Here is a 15742-nt window from a genome sequence, read left to right as displayed (position 1 = left end):
TACAGATCTGTTCTTTGCCGCAGGCATATTAACCCTCTACACTACTTTATAGTGAGTAAAAACTGCCACTAGACAAATAGACAAATCTCTGCTCTCTCTCTCTAGCAGGAGCATTCGTCCCAAGAGTTATCTTGACATTTTATTGCTGCCTGAAAGCTGGATAAAGAAGAAACTCTGCAGCAGGTGTTTTAAATTCTTAAAGTTAATGCTAAACACGCCCACCCCCTAGGTCAGTGGCCTCCTCCAGGTCAGCGCCCAGTGCAGCCGAACCAGTTGCACCGCCCTAAAGCCAGCCCTGAGAAGACTTGATGAGCTGTAAACGGCTTTTATAGGCAGGTCAGAGCAGTGTCATATAAATGGTACTTGGTATCCTAGCTCTCAGGCCAGCCCATGGAGGCAGGCTTAAGCCCTCGCAGGCCAATGGGTGTTGCGTGTCTTCAGATTAGTCATACTACCAATATGTTCCCCAGCGCAATAACGTCTGTGGCACACATATCCTGAAAGGCAGAGCCACTGGCATAATGTCTGCCATAATTACTACCCTGGCCTTGGTGGCGACTTAAGGCCAGGGCCGGACTGGCTACCGGGCAGTTGTGTGTGCTGCCGAGCTAGGGGCTAATTTCTCTGTGGTGGGGGCTTATTTCATTGATGGGGACCTGCGTGCGATTTGAAATAAAAACACACGCAGGCCCCCATCAACGAAATTAGCCCCCAGCACGGCAGCACACACAACTGCCCGGTAGCCAGACCGGCCCTTCTTAAGGCTTGATTATGATGTCGGCTGGACTGCCACTAACAGGCCGTCTGTGACGGTCCGACCGATCGACAGCCCTTCAGTCCGACCACCGGATTACAATCCAGGCAGTCGGACACTAAACAGTCGGGGGAAGACCACCGCCTCCAACAGGTTCAGTGACCCCGCCAGGCAATCCGTTGGAAGCGCAATCCCGAATGGAGGCTGTGCTGAGGCAGGCACCTCCGCCGGGATCACATTATCAGTTTCCTGACAGCCTTTTCATGTCAGAAAGACCACCATGAAAAGGCTGTCAGAAATGGATTTTGTGGGCCCAAACAAGGTCCCCTTTTGTCTTGGGCCACTGTAAAGAGGCCCAGGAAGCACATGAGATGCCCCCACGCACGACCATGCACGTGTGCCATGCACCACGTGGTGCATGGCACACAGTGCTTGGAGGTGCAAAAAGTGCTCCTTTATATGGAAAAGGATGCAGCACAAGCCACCTTGTAAAGGAGCACTTTGCGACTGCCAGCCCGGCGGTCGCATCATAATGCAGCAGTCAGACTGCTGACTGCTTGTCGGGGTGTCTCCTGACCGCCACAATAGCATTTGGAAGTCTGACCGACCACCATCATAATCAGGGCCTTAGCAAGGCCGGAATGGGAAGCAAAACCGGCCCCGGCAAAGTGCTCGGCCGGCCCTCCCCCCCTCCCCACTCAGGGGGGTTGTGGGTGCCGCCAAGCTCTTTGCCTGCGCCGGTTTTCGGCCGATTTTGCTACAGGGCAGATTTTGCAGCTATGCTGCAAAAACGACCCTGTAACAAAAACGGCCCCCAGGGGCCCAGAACCAGCCCCCACCCATGCGGCGCACCGGGGATTGCCCGGTGCCCGCTATGGCCAGTCCGGCCCTGCTTAGTGCCCTGAAATCGGGTACATTGGCATTGATGATTGCTTTGGCAAATATGAAACCGATAGAAGTAAATTTATTTCACTCTGTATATACGTGCTGTATTTGCCTGGGCTTGTGTTAAAAAGACTTATAACATCCCGTCACATTGTTTAAAAATACTGATGCATTTCTGCTATTTTAACAGTTTCTGTGCTGTTTTCTCGTTTCAGCCAACAGTTCCCTCCTGGGAGGCGGCGGAGGTAAGACCCATACTTTAAGTGTCCCCGCTTGCTGTGGCCCTTCAAGTTGTGTGTTTCCAGGCGCCCGCCTTTTTTCCTCCCTTCACTCTCCCCCTCCTCTTCGATCGGAGACGACAAGCTCGCTAATTTGTTTGCCGTTTTCTCTGCTGCTGCTGCGGTGGAATTAAACTAAGATGACAGTAAAGATTTGCAATTTAAATGTGACGTTTTGGTGCTTAAATATTTGCAGACAGGCTCTGGGCTTTTTCGATTTTTTTCTTCTTTTTCTCTTGACGAGACGCAGTAATTAAAGACGTTGGCTGTCGCGCGCTGATATTTGAGCTGAGGTGAAATGTAGATGGAATCAAGGCGACGCCTCTTAAAAGTTGCGTGTGCTCTCAGTACCTTAGTAAGGGGGCATTAAAGGCTAAATAAGGGCTCCCTTGGTGTAAAGGTGTGTGAGCAAGGCGTCGTGGCATTTTAACGCCGAAAAAGAGACATTCCCCATTCAACAGCACCCACGAAATATTTCTTACAGCTAAAATAAAATTATTTCAAAGACACGTGCTGCCCTGAGCACACGACTAATAATACCAATTAGAGGCCCAGCAGATGAATATAGGCACTGGGAAAGCTATTATGTGTGGCTCGCGTTTGAGCCTGAATAAAACATTTTTAAAAAGACTACGGCAGTGAAAAGACACAAAAGAAAAAAACTATTATTTCAGAATACGATGCATCCATTAGATGATGTAGGATAATTCTGTGTACCCTTAATATGTATATTAGTCCGCCCGCATGGCAGTGAAATCACTCGATAGGCAGTGGAATGATACTCCAATCAGCCAATAGCCTGAGGAGAGAGAACGACACTCGTCCGTGCAGAGCAAAAGCTCATTGTGTGTGTGTTTTAAAACAGTGTTAGCAACGGGTGTTTCAAGCCAGACCTAAAATAGGGAAGTACACATTTGGATGGGGAATCAAAGCCATTCATCGTCTCCCCTTCCCTTTTTCCCCCTTCTCAGCCTCAACTGACAAAATGCATGCCCCTGGCATTGAAATCTCACGGGTGTAAAGTAATGACGCACATTTCAGATCCAACTCAGCAACATGAATGAGCTTGGGCAGTTGACTTTGTCTCCTAGGCTGACCTTGGGGCAGCCCTGAGTCATTCTCTGGGACAAGATCCAGGTGCTCGGTAGATTTTTACTGCGCATGTGTGACCGTTGTGGGCCTGATACATTCAGAGTTTAGACTCATGTGTGTGTCATTTGCATTTCCTTGATTTCACATGAATGCATTTTAGTTGTGCGGTAATGCATGCATGCATGGTTAAGCATGACAATCAAGTGCAGGTCAAGTGTGTGGCTATTTCACTAAACATGCATGTTGGTTCTCTAAGCAATGCATACTCATGGCTAGGAAACATGGGTTTCTTTCAATGTTTAAATTTTTTTTTTTACAGAGTTTTATATAGTGCGTACTTGACCCGAATCGGGTATCAGAGCGCTTTAATTGTTTTGTTTTTTATTAGGCACGGGTAGATTATCCCCCAGATTCATCATGCTCATGTTTTGCGAGTCCTTAATAGCGATTTTTAAGGAATCGCTATTAAAGACTCGCAAAACGGGATTCATGTAGAAATCGCAATATTTTTTGCGATTTCTACTGCTTCCTTATTTGCGATTCGCTAATTGCTAATCGCAAATAAGGAATGGCTTTCCCATTCCCATAGGAATGAATGGGGAGTCATGCCTTATTTGCGATTCGCAATTCAGCGAATCGCAAATAAGGAAGCGATTTCAAGGGTGCCAGGGTGTCCAAAGGACACCCTGTAGCACCCCATAAATGCTAATGTACACTGGTGTTGCGCACACACATGTCCAAAGGACATGTGTGTGTGTAACATACAACTTAGAAAAATGCACTAAAGTGCATTTTTCTAAGTTTTCGCTATTTACCACGTAGTTAGACTTCGCGGTAAATAGCGGCCCCAGATTGCGAATTCACAATTTTAAAATGGTTCTTGAATTGCATTTAAGGAATCTCAAATTGAGATTCCTTAAATGCAATTCTTCGCAATTTAGCGATTTCTAAAAGTGCGATTTTTGCATTTGGGATGATGAATCCCAAATGCAAAAATAGCGCTCGCAAAGGGCCAGATTCTCAGAATCTGGCCCTTTGCGAGCCGATTCTTTTTTCATGAATCTGGCTGTAAGTGATTTGTCCAGAACCACAGAATATCTGCGTCTTTGCCGAGACTCGAACCCAGTTCCCCAGATTCGAGGTCGACCGCCCTAGCTGTTAGGCCAACTCCTCTCCCCTCCTGTTTCCTCTTCTGTGTATGAACTGTGAATGTTGGTGCCACTTGATAGGCACATCTTGTGAAAAATACACAGATTGAAGCCCTTTGCCAATTCTGCTATAAAAATGATACTTCAGCCATTTGGGATTAAGTTTGATCCACAGAAACATATGTATGAGATGAGATACATAAAGCGTGACCCCAGCTCCATAGCAACAGAGCTCTGTACTAAAGGCAAGCTAGCCATGGAGGTGTCCTGTTAGAGGCAGATAGGATGGTGATATGCAGAGGGTCAGGGAGTGGGGAGGTGCTGTTTAAAGAGTTGCCTTTTGCCTATGATTCTGGACTGGGATGTTGCGCCATACTACCAGGTGCAGCAGGTGTGCCAGGCGCAGCGGGAGGTGAGCCATCTGGGCTTCTTCTACGTGCACTTCTAGGTCTCTGGCTTGATGGGGCTGCTGCTGGCTTTGGGGTTGCTCCTGAGTCCTTGGGCTTGTTGGCCAGGTATGGTGGGATCTTATTGTGGAATGCCAAGTAAATGTTGCAGCAGAAAATCAATTTACACCAAGCTATAGAGCTGCAAAACAGAGTATTTTAAGGGTGGGTGTGATTCTGTTACATCCCCTTAGTCCTTTGATAATGGGGTGAAGCGCCTGCTCAAAGATAAGCATGGAAACTGCATTTGTAGACCCCCAAATAGCTTCTTATTTTTGTGATATCCACTTCATTTTCACTGCATGTCCTTGGCCACTCTTCCGGCGCTCCCCAGGGAGCACCAAGTATTCCTTCTGCGTTGAATATGCAAATGTGTTGCATACAGGATGCACACGTGAAACTTACCTCCATGTTCCGCTTCCTTTTTTGTGAATCATGTACAATCTACCCATACTTACATTACTACTTTTTGACCGGCAAATCCAATTTACCCATGGTAATTATTCCCAAAAGGATTAAGCAAGTGATGTCATAACTATTAATGTGATATCTATCCATATTAAGATAGTTGCAAGACAGTAGCCCTTTTCTCTGGCCCACGTATCTGGAACCACAACATAATAAAAGAAAAGAAAAAAGGCAAGAAAACAATAGCAAAAATATTTAAATCATTGTTTTGAACCAAGCCCCACAATTAATAATGGGTACAGTACTCCTGTGGTAAATGATATGATTGCAGAATGATTTGATTGCAGATACCTTTTGGGTCACAATGCACAAAGGGTGGTATATTATTACCCATGATAATGCTTCTGAAGGAGCGCTACAGGTGTTATGGTGCCTAAGTCTCGGAATAAGGGTTACTGGAATGTTTATCTAGCTCCTCTCCGCAGTCAAGTGAAATTATGCATTGGAGGAGGATCAAATTATGCAGCAGGTTTGACTAAATTATTCATCAAGAAATGCTAAATTATGCACCATTATGAAGCACATTGTGTAGCAGTATTATCTCTGCAGTTTTAGATTCTAACATATTAGTATAAGAAGGGTCCCAATTATATGCAAAATACAAAGGTTCTTGAGATCTTACTGTAAGTGTTACTCACAAACAAATAAAGAATTATTCGGGCATTTCTTGCACAGAAACATGTTTTTTAAGAAAACTGTGCTTACTAACAAGGTAAAAGAGTTAATGTAAAACGTGCACTCAGCAGAAAACAAGCTACCTCACTCTGCCTTACCACGACCTCACATATACGCTAAGCTTGGTGACCTGGGGCAGCCCTAGGTAGGAGTCTATCATGCTTTCTTAACTTAGGAGCCCTCACGAATGCCCAGGTTCTGCGGACAGGTAAACTGGGTGAGAAGAAGAATTCGGTCATCTCAACTTGGGCAGCAAACTGTATGTCATCTAAATGTCCAACCCCGACTCTGTGCCTTGCCAGCTCTGGGTATTTGATGCCATCCTACTTGGGTTGTCTGTGGTGCAGTGGAGCTTGGCTGTGTTGTAAGGTGGTGTTGGGTTCCTCTGCCTTCTCCAATTGCAGCAGTATTCTGCTGAAAGACCCCCGCGGGTGAACCCTGATACCGGAAGTTTTTTAAGAGACATTAGTGAGGGAATCATTCTTCACAAGGGTCGGTGTTGGGTGGTGGGGGAGGAGTCAGTGAGTGAGTGATGGCCATATGTGATTGGGGATTAAGTAGCATTTAAACCCTGGACTGCTGGAGAGAGCAGGACGCTAATTTCCCAAAACGTTGTCAGATCTAGGTTTGAGGCACACAGATCAATATTGTTCCTGTAATTTGGCATCTTGAGGTTCAGCTGAATGTTCAGAGTACACACGGGCTGCAGATGCACCGTCATTTCTCAGTTCACCTTTAGTAGTGACCCATTTGTAGAGGTCTTGCATCCTTGGCTTAAATGACTACCCTTTTCCCCTGACCCATTCATGTCACTGCTTATTGATGGCATTGGTATCTTAATGAAAGAAACTTGTTTGGGCGTTGATTTCCAGGCACCATTCTTGTTAATTCTTGGCCACAGTTTCCAGCTCCTGCCAGATTACCTGTGCACGTGGCATCAGAGGCAACGACACATCAACAATAAAAGCACTGATAGCAAATGATTTCACCCTTTATCCACATCTGCCCAGCATGCCTGTGGAAGAAGACTCCAGCTTCGCATTTCATTGGAGTCTGAAATGTTAGCTAGTAGTGAGTTGGCTTGTACTGTGAAAGCAGTGCCTCCTATGGATTTCCTATGGCAAAGTGGCATGATGATAAGTGGTGTGAGCCTTGAGTGTTCTGTTTTGTTTGTATTGCTTGAATTTAACTTGTAGGCATAGTGGTCCTTTTCCTTGAGAGGCTCTGTGGACAACGCAGAGTGCAGTGAACACTGCCCTTCTAGCTATTGGCAGCCAGTGGAGCGTTTGCAGGACTGGAGTCATGCATTCTCTTAGGTGAAGGCAGAGAAGAAGCCTTGCAGCAGCATTTTAAATCAGTTGTATATTTTGTATAATGAATGCAGGTACACCAAGGTATAGGCTGTTGGAATAGTCAAGATCAGAGAATACAAGTGTGGGGATGGCTTGCAGTTTATAGTGGTATGCAAAGTATGGGAAGATGCAGTATAGAATCTTCATTGTGTAGAAGGCACCCTTTGTGACCTGTTTACCATGAGTTATCACGGATAGGTCTTAATCCATGGCTACCCCAAAGTTTCTAACTTCTCTTTGTGTTTTTGGAGGGGCTTCACGTTTCTTAGGCAATATGGTGATACGCTAGTGATTTTGCCTTTATCCACATGTCATAATCTCTGTCTTTGCAATATTGAGCCTTAGATGGTTATTCATTGTGAGAAGTTGGCCTGGTATATGATGCTCACTAGTTCTAGTGATCACCTTGTACCATGCCAAGCAAACCTTATGATGATTGGTTGTAAGTCAACCTTATAGACCAGCTATCCTAGTAGCGTGGACAAAGCAGTCTTAGGCTAAACTCTGTAAAGGCATGTGAAGCAAGCTGTTTTACCATACACAATCCCCTTGAATACCAAATGAAAGGACACCACACAGATATATATTGAAAATATATATATATTTATTTACTACAAATATCCCCTATACTCTTTATGAGCACAGCAGCAAATGCGTTAAAACAAAACACAGTTTAAATACACAAAAGTTGCACAATATGGATGAGCCCTAAGGGCCACTTAAACCATATACTAAAATAGTGGTATAAGAACCACCAATGGGAAAGGAAATAGGCCTAGGGCCTGGGGAATCGCTGGAGCTGTTCAGGACTAACAGTGATGAAGTCGGGAAAGGCCCACGGGTCTCGGGTGCAGTGCTTAAAGTGCACGCATGCACCAATGTTGAGTCAATAGTGCGTAAAAGTTACAAAGTTAGTGTTTAAGGAACCTTCCGATGGACCTAGAAGGACAAAACTTTAGAGCTAGGCACTAGAGGTGTGTACCAGTGTAGGAACACCGGCGTTGCTGAGTTACCTCACCCACAGGAAGCGGGTGCACAGGTGCCAAGTCGTGTCGGGTTTCGTCACGCAGGTCGATGGTGCCTGGAGATGAAGATGCTGCAGGCGGGTCGTCGAGGAGAGTTCCGGTGGATCCAAAGATGGATCTGAAGATGTGAAGACCTGAAAGCAGAGGGGACAATGTTCAAAGTCACTAGCCAGTGACTACCGTGGAACCAGGATGGAACCAGGCGATGTCGGGTGCAAACAGGTGAAGAGGTGCAGCTTGTCTCCGCAGCCACGTGGACACGAAGAGGTCAAGGACGTCCAGGAGTTGATCACGAGCTGTCCCACGAAGGTTCTAGCTGATGGCGGTGTCGGCAACTTGATTGGAGCAAACAGGCCTTGGCTAATGCAAGCCACGCAAGAAGTGGAAAAAGCTTATTACTCGAACCAGCAAGGTCCGAGCGGGTGCTCCTTTTCAGGGGAGCAAGGGCCAGTCTGGAGCAACCAGACCAGCAGTGTAGATTGTAGATTTCGTCGCCAAGATGGCCGCTAGCCACGTGGCAAGTGGCCGGGATGGCGCGTCAAGTGGCAAAGTGCAAAAGGGCCCCACGCAGATCGTGGAGATGCTGGGGGGCTGATCTTCGGTGCAAATGCTGCTCGGTGGTGGGGCTTCTCAAACCCCAAAGCACAGCGTCGAGGGTGCCTCGGGTGCTGCGCAGTCAGCTTCTCGGGGGTCTTTCAAGATGGCCGGTCCCACGTCTCTCGATGCCTCCACGGGTCTCTTCTTTTCAGGGACAGTGGATCGAGCTGTGAGATGTCTGGGAATCCAAGTCTTGTCAGGCTCTGGGCTCCGGCTCCGGCGGGAGGCGGCGGCAAAGCAGACGTCGAGTTGCTGGTTGGTGCCTGTATTCACAGGGTGGTCACTCCTTGGCCACAAGGGAGATTCTCTTCAGACTTCTGTGCAGCAGAATGTCGAAGTCCAGTTTTCTTCTTAGTTTCAAGTCGAGTTCAGGATGATCTGAAGTCTTGGGACACAGCTACTACTCTTATTCCAAATCTAGGGGCCGGATTACCTGCTAGGTCCCTCCTCTGGGTGGGACCAGGAAGGGGGGTGGTTACACCCCCTTTCCTTTGTCCAGCTTCGCGCCAAGACTGGGGCTGGAGAGCCCCAGCACCGGTTTGAACTGGCATATGCACAGGGACACCTTGTGTGCCCCAGGCATGTCTGATTCTATTCAGCCCTGTCCTACCCAATACACAAAATCCTGTCTGGGGTGGTGCTAGCACCTCCCAAGGCAGGAAACCCTTTGTCCAAGCCTCCCTCGCTGGAAGGACTCCCAGCAGCAGGAGGTCAGACTTGTGTCTGTGGTGGCAGCATCCATTTTGTGATGCTAAGGCTCACGTTTAACTTTAACCGGGGTTCAGGTTAGGTACATGTCGTGTCCCTCTAGAAGGGTGGAATGCTACACCCGTCGCCAGAACTGGCGAGGGGGTAGTATTCCAATTCGTATGACACCTTACTCGACATGTTTTGATAAAGCCAAACCAAAGATAGCATTTAACCGCGAGGTTCATAATGCACTTAAGAGTATATGGTATGGCAGTATCATAGAACAGCTAAAGGACTTGGTTCCGAAAGCTGCAGACAGGCTCAGCTCATGCCAGAGCACCATCTCACATATTTCCAAGCACTCTGCCTCCAGGATTGAAGAGGCCTTCCATAGGAGTGGCTGATAGGAACATATGTGTCCATTTTAGGTTAGATATAGGCATACTATACCTAAGTAAGGGGTGATTACACCGACTTACCCCAGCTGAGTGATCAGCCAGTTGTGTCAAATATGGAGGCCAGGCCAGGGGTGGCACAATACGTGCTGCAGCCCCTGGTAGGCCTTGGAAGCACATATGCCCTGGGTACCTGGGGTGCACTGTTACAGGGGCCAATAAGGTGAACCAGTTCCAATTTCGTAATGCACCTAATGTGCATTGGCATTAATTTAGCGAGAGAACAGCAGGCTGTGGGTCTGATTAGCAGGCCCACAGCCACATTGTCATAAACCAGTGAAGCAAAAAGCAAAAATTTGGGGTGACCACAGGATAGCAGACCCTACTCTCCTACACAACCCCCCCCAAACGCAGGGACATTAGACTAACCTTGACCAGTTGTGTCTTCATGTTCTAAGTGGAAGTACCTGGAGAGACCATCTGCATTACCATGGTCAGTCCCTGGGCGGTGCTCCACTGTAAAGTCCATCCCCTGTAGGGAAATTGACCACCTGAGCAGTTTGGGGTTTTCACCCTTCATCTGATTAAGCCATAAGAGGGGCTTATGGTCGGTCTGAATCTTGAAGTGAGTGCCAAACAAGTATGGTCTCAACTTCTTCAGGGCCCACACCACAGCAAAGGCCTCCCTCTCAGTGGCTGACCGACGTTTCTCTCTGGGGGTCAGCCTTCTGCTAATAAAAGCAATGGGCTGGTCTTGACCATCTACATTAAGTTGTGAAAGCACAGCTCCCACTCCCAACTCAGAAGCATCTGTTTGGACAATGAACTCTCTTGAGTAGTCAGGACTCTTCTGGATAGGTGCAGAGCACATGGCCTTCTTCAGGTCATCAAATGCCTTGTGACAGTTTACTGTCCACTGAACCTTTTTGGGCATCTTCTTGGATGTCAGATCATTAAGAGGAGTCACAATGGACCCATAGTTCTTAACAAACTTCCTGTAGTACCCAGTCAGGCCCAAGAAAGCTCTGACCTGAGTCTGGGTAGTTGGAGGGGACCAGTCCTTTATGGTCTGGATCTTACTCTCCAGTGGTTGAACTTGGCCTCCACCTACAAGGTGGCCCAAGTATACAACTTTACTCTGCCCTATCTGGCACTTGGTGGCCTTGATAGTGAGGCCTGCCTTTTGCAGAGCCTCTAGCACTTCCTTCAGGTGGACCAGGTGATCCTCCCAGGTGGAGCTGAAGACAGCAATATCATCCAGATATGCTGCGCAAAAGTCATCTAACCCAGTAAGGACTTGATTCACCAACCTTTGGAAGGTGGCAGGTGCATTTTTCAAACCAAAGGGCATCACCACAAATTGGTAATGCCCACCTGGGGTAGAAAATGCTGTCTTGGCTTTAGACTCCTCAGCTAACCTGATTTGCCAGTAGCCAGCTGTCAAGTCAAATGTGCTCAAATACTTGGCAGAAGCCAATTTGTCTATGAGCTCATCTGCCCTTGGAATAGGATGTGCATCTGTCCTGGTGACAGCATTGAGTCCTCTGTAATCCACACAGAACCTCATCTCTCTCTTTCCATCTTTGGTGTGAGGTTTGGGGACCATAACCACTGGGCTAGCCCAGGGGCTCTCTGAAGGCTCAATAACACCTAATTCCAGCATCTTTTGCACCTCAGTCTTGATACAATCTCTGACATGGTCAGGTTGCCTGTAAATCTTGTTTTCACAGGAAGACTGTCACCAGTGTCCACCACATGGGTACACCAGTTAGTCTGACTGGGTGTCAGGGAGAACATATGTCTATATGACTGCAAAACTTGTCTACAGTCATTTTGCTGATGTTCAGTGAGGCTGCCATCTAAGGCCACACCATCACTGAGCCACCCTCAGGGTTCTGAGTCAGCAGGTCTGGGAGAGGGTCACTCTCTTCCTCCTGCCCCTCATCTGTAGCCATGAGCAAGCCCATGTCTGCCCTGTCAACATATGCTTTCAGCCTGTTAACATGGAGCACCCTGTGGGGGCTCCTGGGAGTTCCTAGGTCCACCAAGTAGGTAACCTCTCCCTTCTTTTCAATGATAGTATGGGGTCCAGACCATTTGTCTTGGAGTGCTGCTGGGGCCACTGGCTCCAACACCCATACTTTCTGTCCAGGCTGGTACTCAGTCAAGACAGCCTGTTGGTCATGCCAAGCTTTCTGTAATTCTTGGCTAGCCTCAAGGTTTTTTGATGCCTTCTCCATGTATACATAAACAAAGTGGAATCCACTCAAGGTGGTGGTGATCCTTAAAGTGATGGGGAAACACACAGTGTTGTTTAAATGCCCCTCACACACCAACAGGCCCCTTGGTGTCATGCTTCATCATCGGGGCCTTCGCACCCCTCTACGGGATGCGGCGTGCTACGACTCGCGGATACGCAGGAGCACTTTGAAGTGAACTATGTGTGGGGGTGTGTGTATATAGAACAAAAATGTGAGTGAGGTGAGGTGAAAAAAGTGAAAGGTTAAAAAATACCTGGCACGTGGGAGGAAAAATTATTTAATTTAATCCCCGGCTGGTATTATTAAAAGAAGTGCAGGGCGTGGTTAGATAGATACGAGTTAAGGTATCGAGAACCACTAGTAGAGTGTCAACATGTTTCGGAGGTCACAGCCTCCTTCTTCAGGACAAGGGTTATGCACTTACCCTCCCCTTACTCACATGCAGAATGTTAAAGTGTATTAAAAATTTACAAAATTACCACAATGTGTAATATTCCTAACAGTGTTTTATAGTGTTAGCGAATGCAGTTGCGCCCAGTTGGCGAAGAACCTGTGGAAAGAAATGCATAGGTAAATACATGCAAATGTCACAGACAGGTCAATGGAGAAGAAGAAACCTTCTCTGAGTATCACCAGGTCAAACCAAAAATAATGGGACCCTGTGAGGAAAAGAAAAACACACTGGCGCTCACCAAAAATTTTTTTGAGTATGAGGGCACCCTCTTCTGGCAAAAACATGGGACCAGTATGGGTAGTACTTTTGCCCCGAGTCTGGCTGGACTATATGTCCATCACCTAGAGTCCACTAAAATCCTCCACCCAGACAACCCATACAGGATGAGGATTCTCACCTGGCGGAGGTATATAGACGATATTTTGGTCACCTGGGAAGGAGATGTGACTACGGTAACTGACTTTACCGTTTGGCTTAATAACCAAAATGCCTTCTTAAAATTTACTCACCAGATGTCTAACCAAAGCATGGTCTTTCTGGATCTAAACATCTATTGTGAAGCAGGAATGCTCAAAACAGAAACACATTTCAAACCAACGGCCAGGAACTGTCTCCTCAGATTTGACAGCTTCCACCCACGTCATCTGAGGGAGAACCTTCCCTATGGACAGTTCCTGCGTCTTCGGCGGAACTGTAGTGACATTGCCAAGTATAAATCTCAGGCTAAGGATCTAAGTATGAAACTGAGACATTTGCATGTATTTACCTATGCATTTCTTTCCACAGGTTCTTCGCCAACTGGGCGCAACTGCATTCGCTAACACTATAAAACACTGTTAGGAATATTACACATTGTGGTAATTTTGTAAATTTTTAATACACTTTAACATTCTGCATGTGAGTAAGGGGAGGGTAAGTGCATAACCCTTGTCCTGAAGAAGGAGGCTGTGACCTCCGAAACATGTTGACACTCTACTAGTGGTTCTCGATACCTTAACTCGTATCTATCTAACCACGCCCTGCACTTCTTTTAATAATACCAGCCGGGGATTAAATTAAATAATTTTTCCTCCCACGTGCCAGGTATTTTTTAACCTTTCACTTTTTTCACCTCACCTCACTCACATTTTTGTTCTATATACACACACCCCCACACATAGTTCACTTCAAAGTGCTCCTGCGTATCCGCGAGTCGTAGCACGCCGCATCCCGTAGAGGGGTGCGAAGGCCCCGATGATGAAGCATGACACCAAGGGGCCTGTTGGTGTGTGAGGGGCATTTAAACAACACTGTGTGTTTCCCCATCACTTTAAGGATCACCACCACCTTGAGTGGATTCCACTTTGTTTATGTATACGTTCAGGGAGACTGAATCCATTGACTCTCTCTCTCCCCCCTTCTGTTATATTTCGCCTTCTCCATGTACTCAGCCATCCTGGAGCGGAGACCAAGTACATAGTCCACTATGTCTTGCTTGGGCTTTTTGAGAGGTAACTCCCATCCTTCCCTCACCAAACACAGGGGTCCTCTTACAGGGTGCCCAAACAACAATTCAAAGGGGCTGAAGCCAACCCCCTTTTGTGGGACCTCTCTGTAAGCAAACAGAAGGCAGGGTAGAAGGATGTCCCATCTTCGCCTGAGCTTTTCTGGTAATCATTTGATCATACCCTTTAGGGTCTTGTTAAATCTTTCAACAAGCCCATTGCATTGTGGATGATAGGGAGTGGTGAACTTGTAGTTGACACCACATTCCTTCCACACAGCTGTTAAGTATCCTGACATGAAGTTGGCACCTCTATCAGATACTACCTCCTTAGGAAACCCCACTCTGGAGAAAACTCCAAGTAAGGCCCTGGCCACAACAGGAGCTGTTGTGGTCCTAAGTGGAATTGCCTCTGGGTACCTGGTGGCATGGTCCACCACCACCAGTATGAATCTGTGCCCAGATGCTGTAGGGGGATCCATTGGACCTACAATATCAATCCCCACCACAGGTAGTGGTATCAGGGGGGGCTTTGTTGTTCCACCTGCTTTGCCACTGGCTTGGCAGGTTACACAGGAGCGACAAAACTCCTTTGTATCTTCAGACATGTGAGGCCAGTGAAAGTGAGAGACAAGCCTGTCCCAAGTCTTATTCTGGCCTAGGTGTCCTGCTAAGGGAATATCATGGGCCAAGGTAAGAAGGAAGCCCCTAAATTGCAGAGGTATGACCAACCTCCTGGTTGTACCAGGCTTGGGGTCTCTACCCTCTGAATAAAGGAGCCCATCATCCCAATATACTTTATGGGTACCTTGAGCATTCCCAGCATCCTCAGCAGCAGCCTGCTGTCTGAGGGGTTCAAGAGAAGGACAGGTTAACTGAGCCTGCCCCACGTCTGCCCTAGAAGGTCCCCCTGTCCCCAGAAACTCAACCTGATCAGGTTCAAGCTCTTCAGGGACAGTTCCTTCAGGGGTCTCAAGATCATCTTCCTGTGAAGGCTGATCCTCACTTGTATGCAGTTGGGAAGGCACAGCCTTTACCCTCCTGTTCTTCTTCTTGGAATGTGCTTGGTCCATTGTTCCAGGATCCAAGACCTGAGGTTCAGAGAGGCACTTTTGACCTGTGACCTGGTCACAGCAAGGACATGTGATGATATTCCTAACATCTCTGCATGAGTCCTGTACTCAACTTCTGACCATAGAGAGTTCTCCAGGTCATTGCCCAACAAACATTCTACTGGGAGATCAGCACTAACCACAACTCTTTTAGGCCAGTTACCCCTCCCCAGGAAAAGTTAACAAGTGCCACACTATGCTGGCATTGGTCACCAGGTAATTATCACCTGGTAGGTATTGTCCAGGGTCCACAAAGCTAGGTGTCACCATGGTGACACTGGCACATGTGTCCCTGTATGCTTGAGCCACTTTTTCATTAATCAAAGGCGTCTGCCTGTACTTGCCCAGATTACTGGGACTGACAGTAGTGGACAAATCCATCTCCACATCACAAATCAGAACAGCCTGTGTAGGGGTTCTGACTAGGCCAGAATCTCCCTCGGTTCCCAAGGTGATACCTACTACCCCCTTAGTTTGTGGACCAACACTGCTGACTGTACTATTGGGTGAAGGTGCCTCAGGGGCTGCAGTGTTGGGGGCTCCACCCTTTTTACACTCACTGGTCCAGTGAGAGGTGTTTTTACAAGTACTACACCAGGGTTTTCTTTGACCTTCTTTCTTCTTCTT

At 47.3% G+C, this 15742-nt stretch overlaps 1 protein-coding gene across 1 annotated transcript in view; it reads left to right on the top strand.

Annotated features, from left to right (window-relative positions):
- Window positions 1–1628: 1628 nt before the first annotated feature.
- Window positions 1629–15742, top strand: part of LOC144783220 (ADP-ribose glycohydrolase MACROD1-like) — a 1309783-nt gene continuing 1295669 nt past the window's right edge. Inside the window, exons 1-2 of the mRNA XM_078662310.1 lie at window positions 1629–1665; window positions 1855–1884. Coding sequence (XP_078518436.1) covers window positions 1629–1665; window positions 1855–1884 — 67 coding nt within the window. The remainder of the gene's footprint in view (window positions 1666–1854; window positions 1885–15742) is intronic.

The sequence above is a fragment of the Lissotriton helveticus genome, chromosome 9 (assembly GCF_964261635.1).
Source record: "Lissotriton helveticus chromosome 9, aLisHel1.1, whole genome shotgun sequence".
In the NCBI taxonomy this organism is placed as follows: domain Eukaryota; kingdom Metazoa; phylum Chordata; class Amphibia; order Caudata; family Salamandridae; genus Lissotriton; species Lissotriton helveticus.
This window is presented reverse-complemented; position numbering and strand designations above follow the sequence as displayed.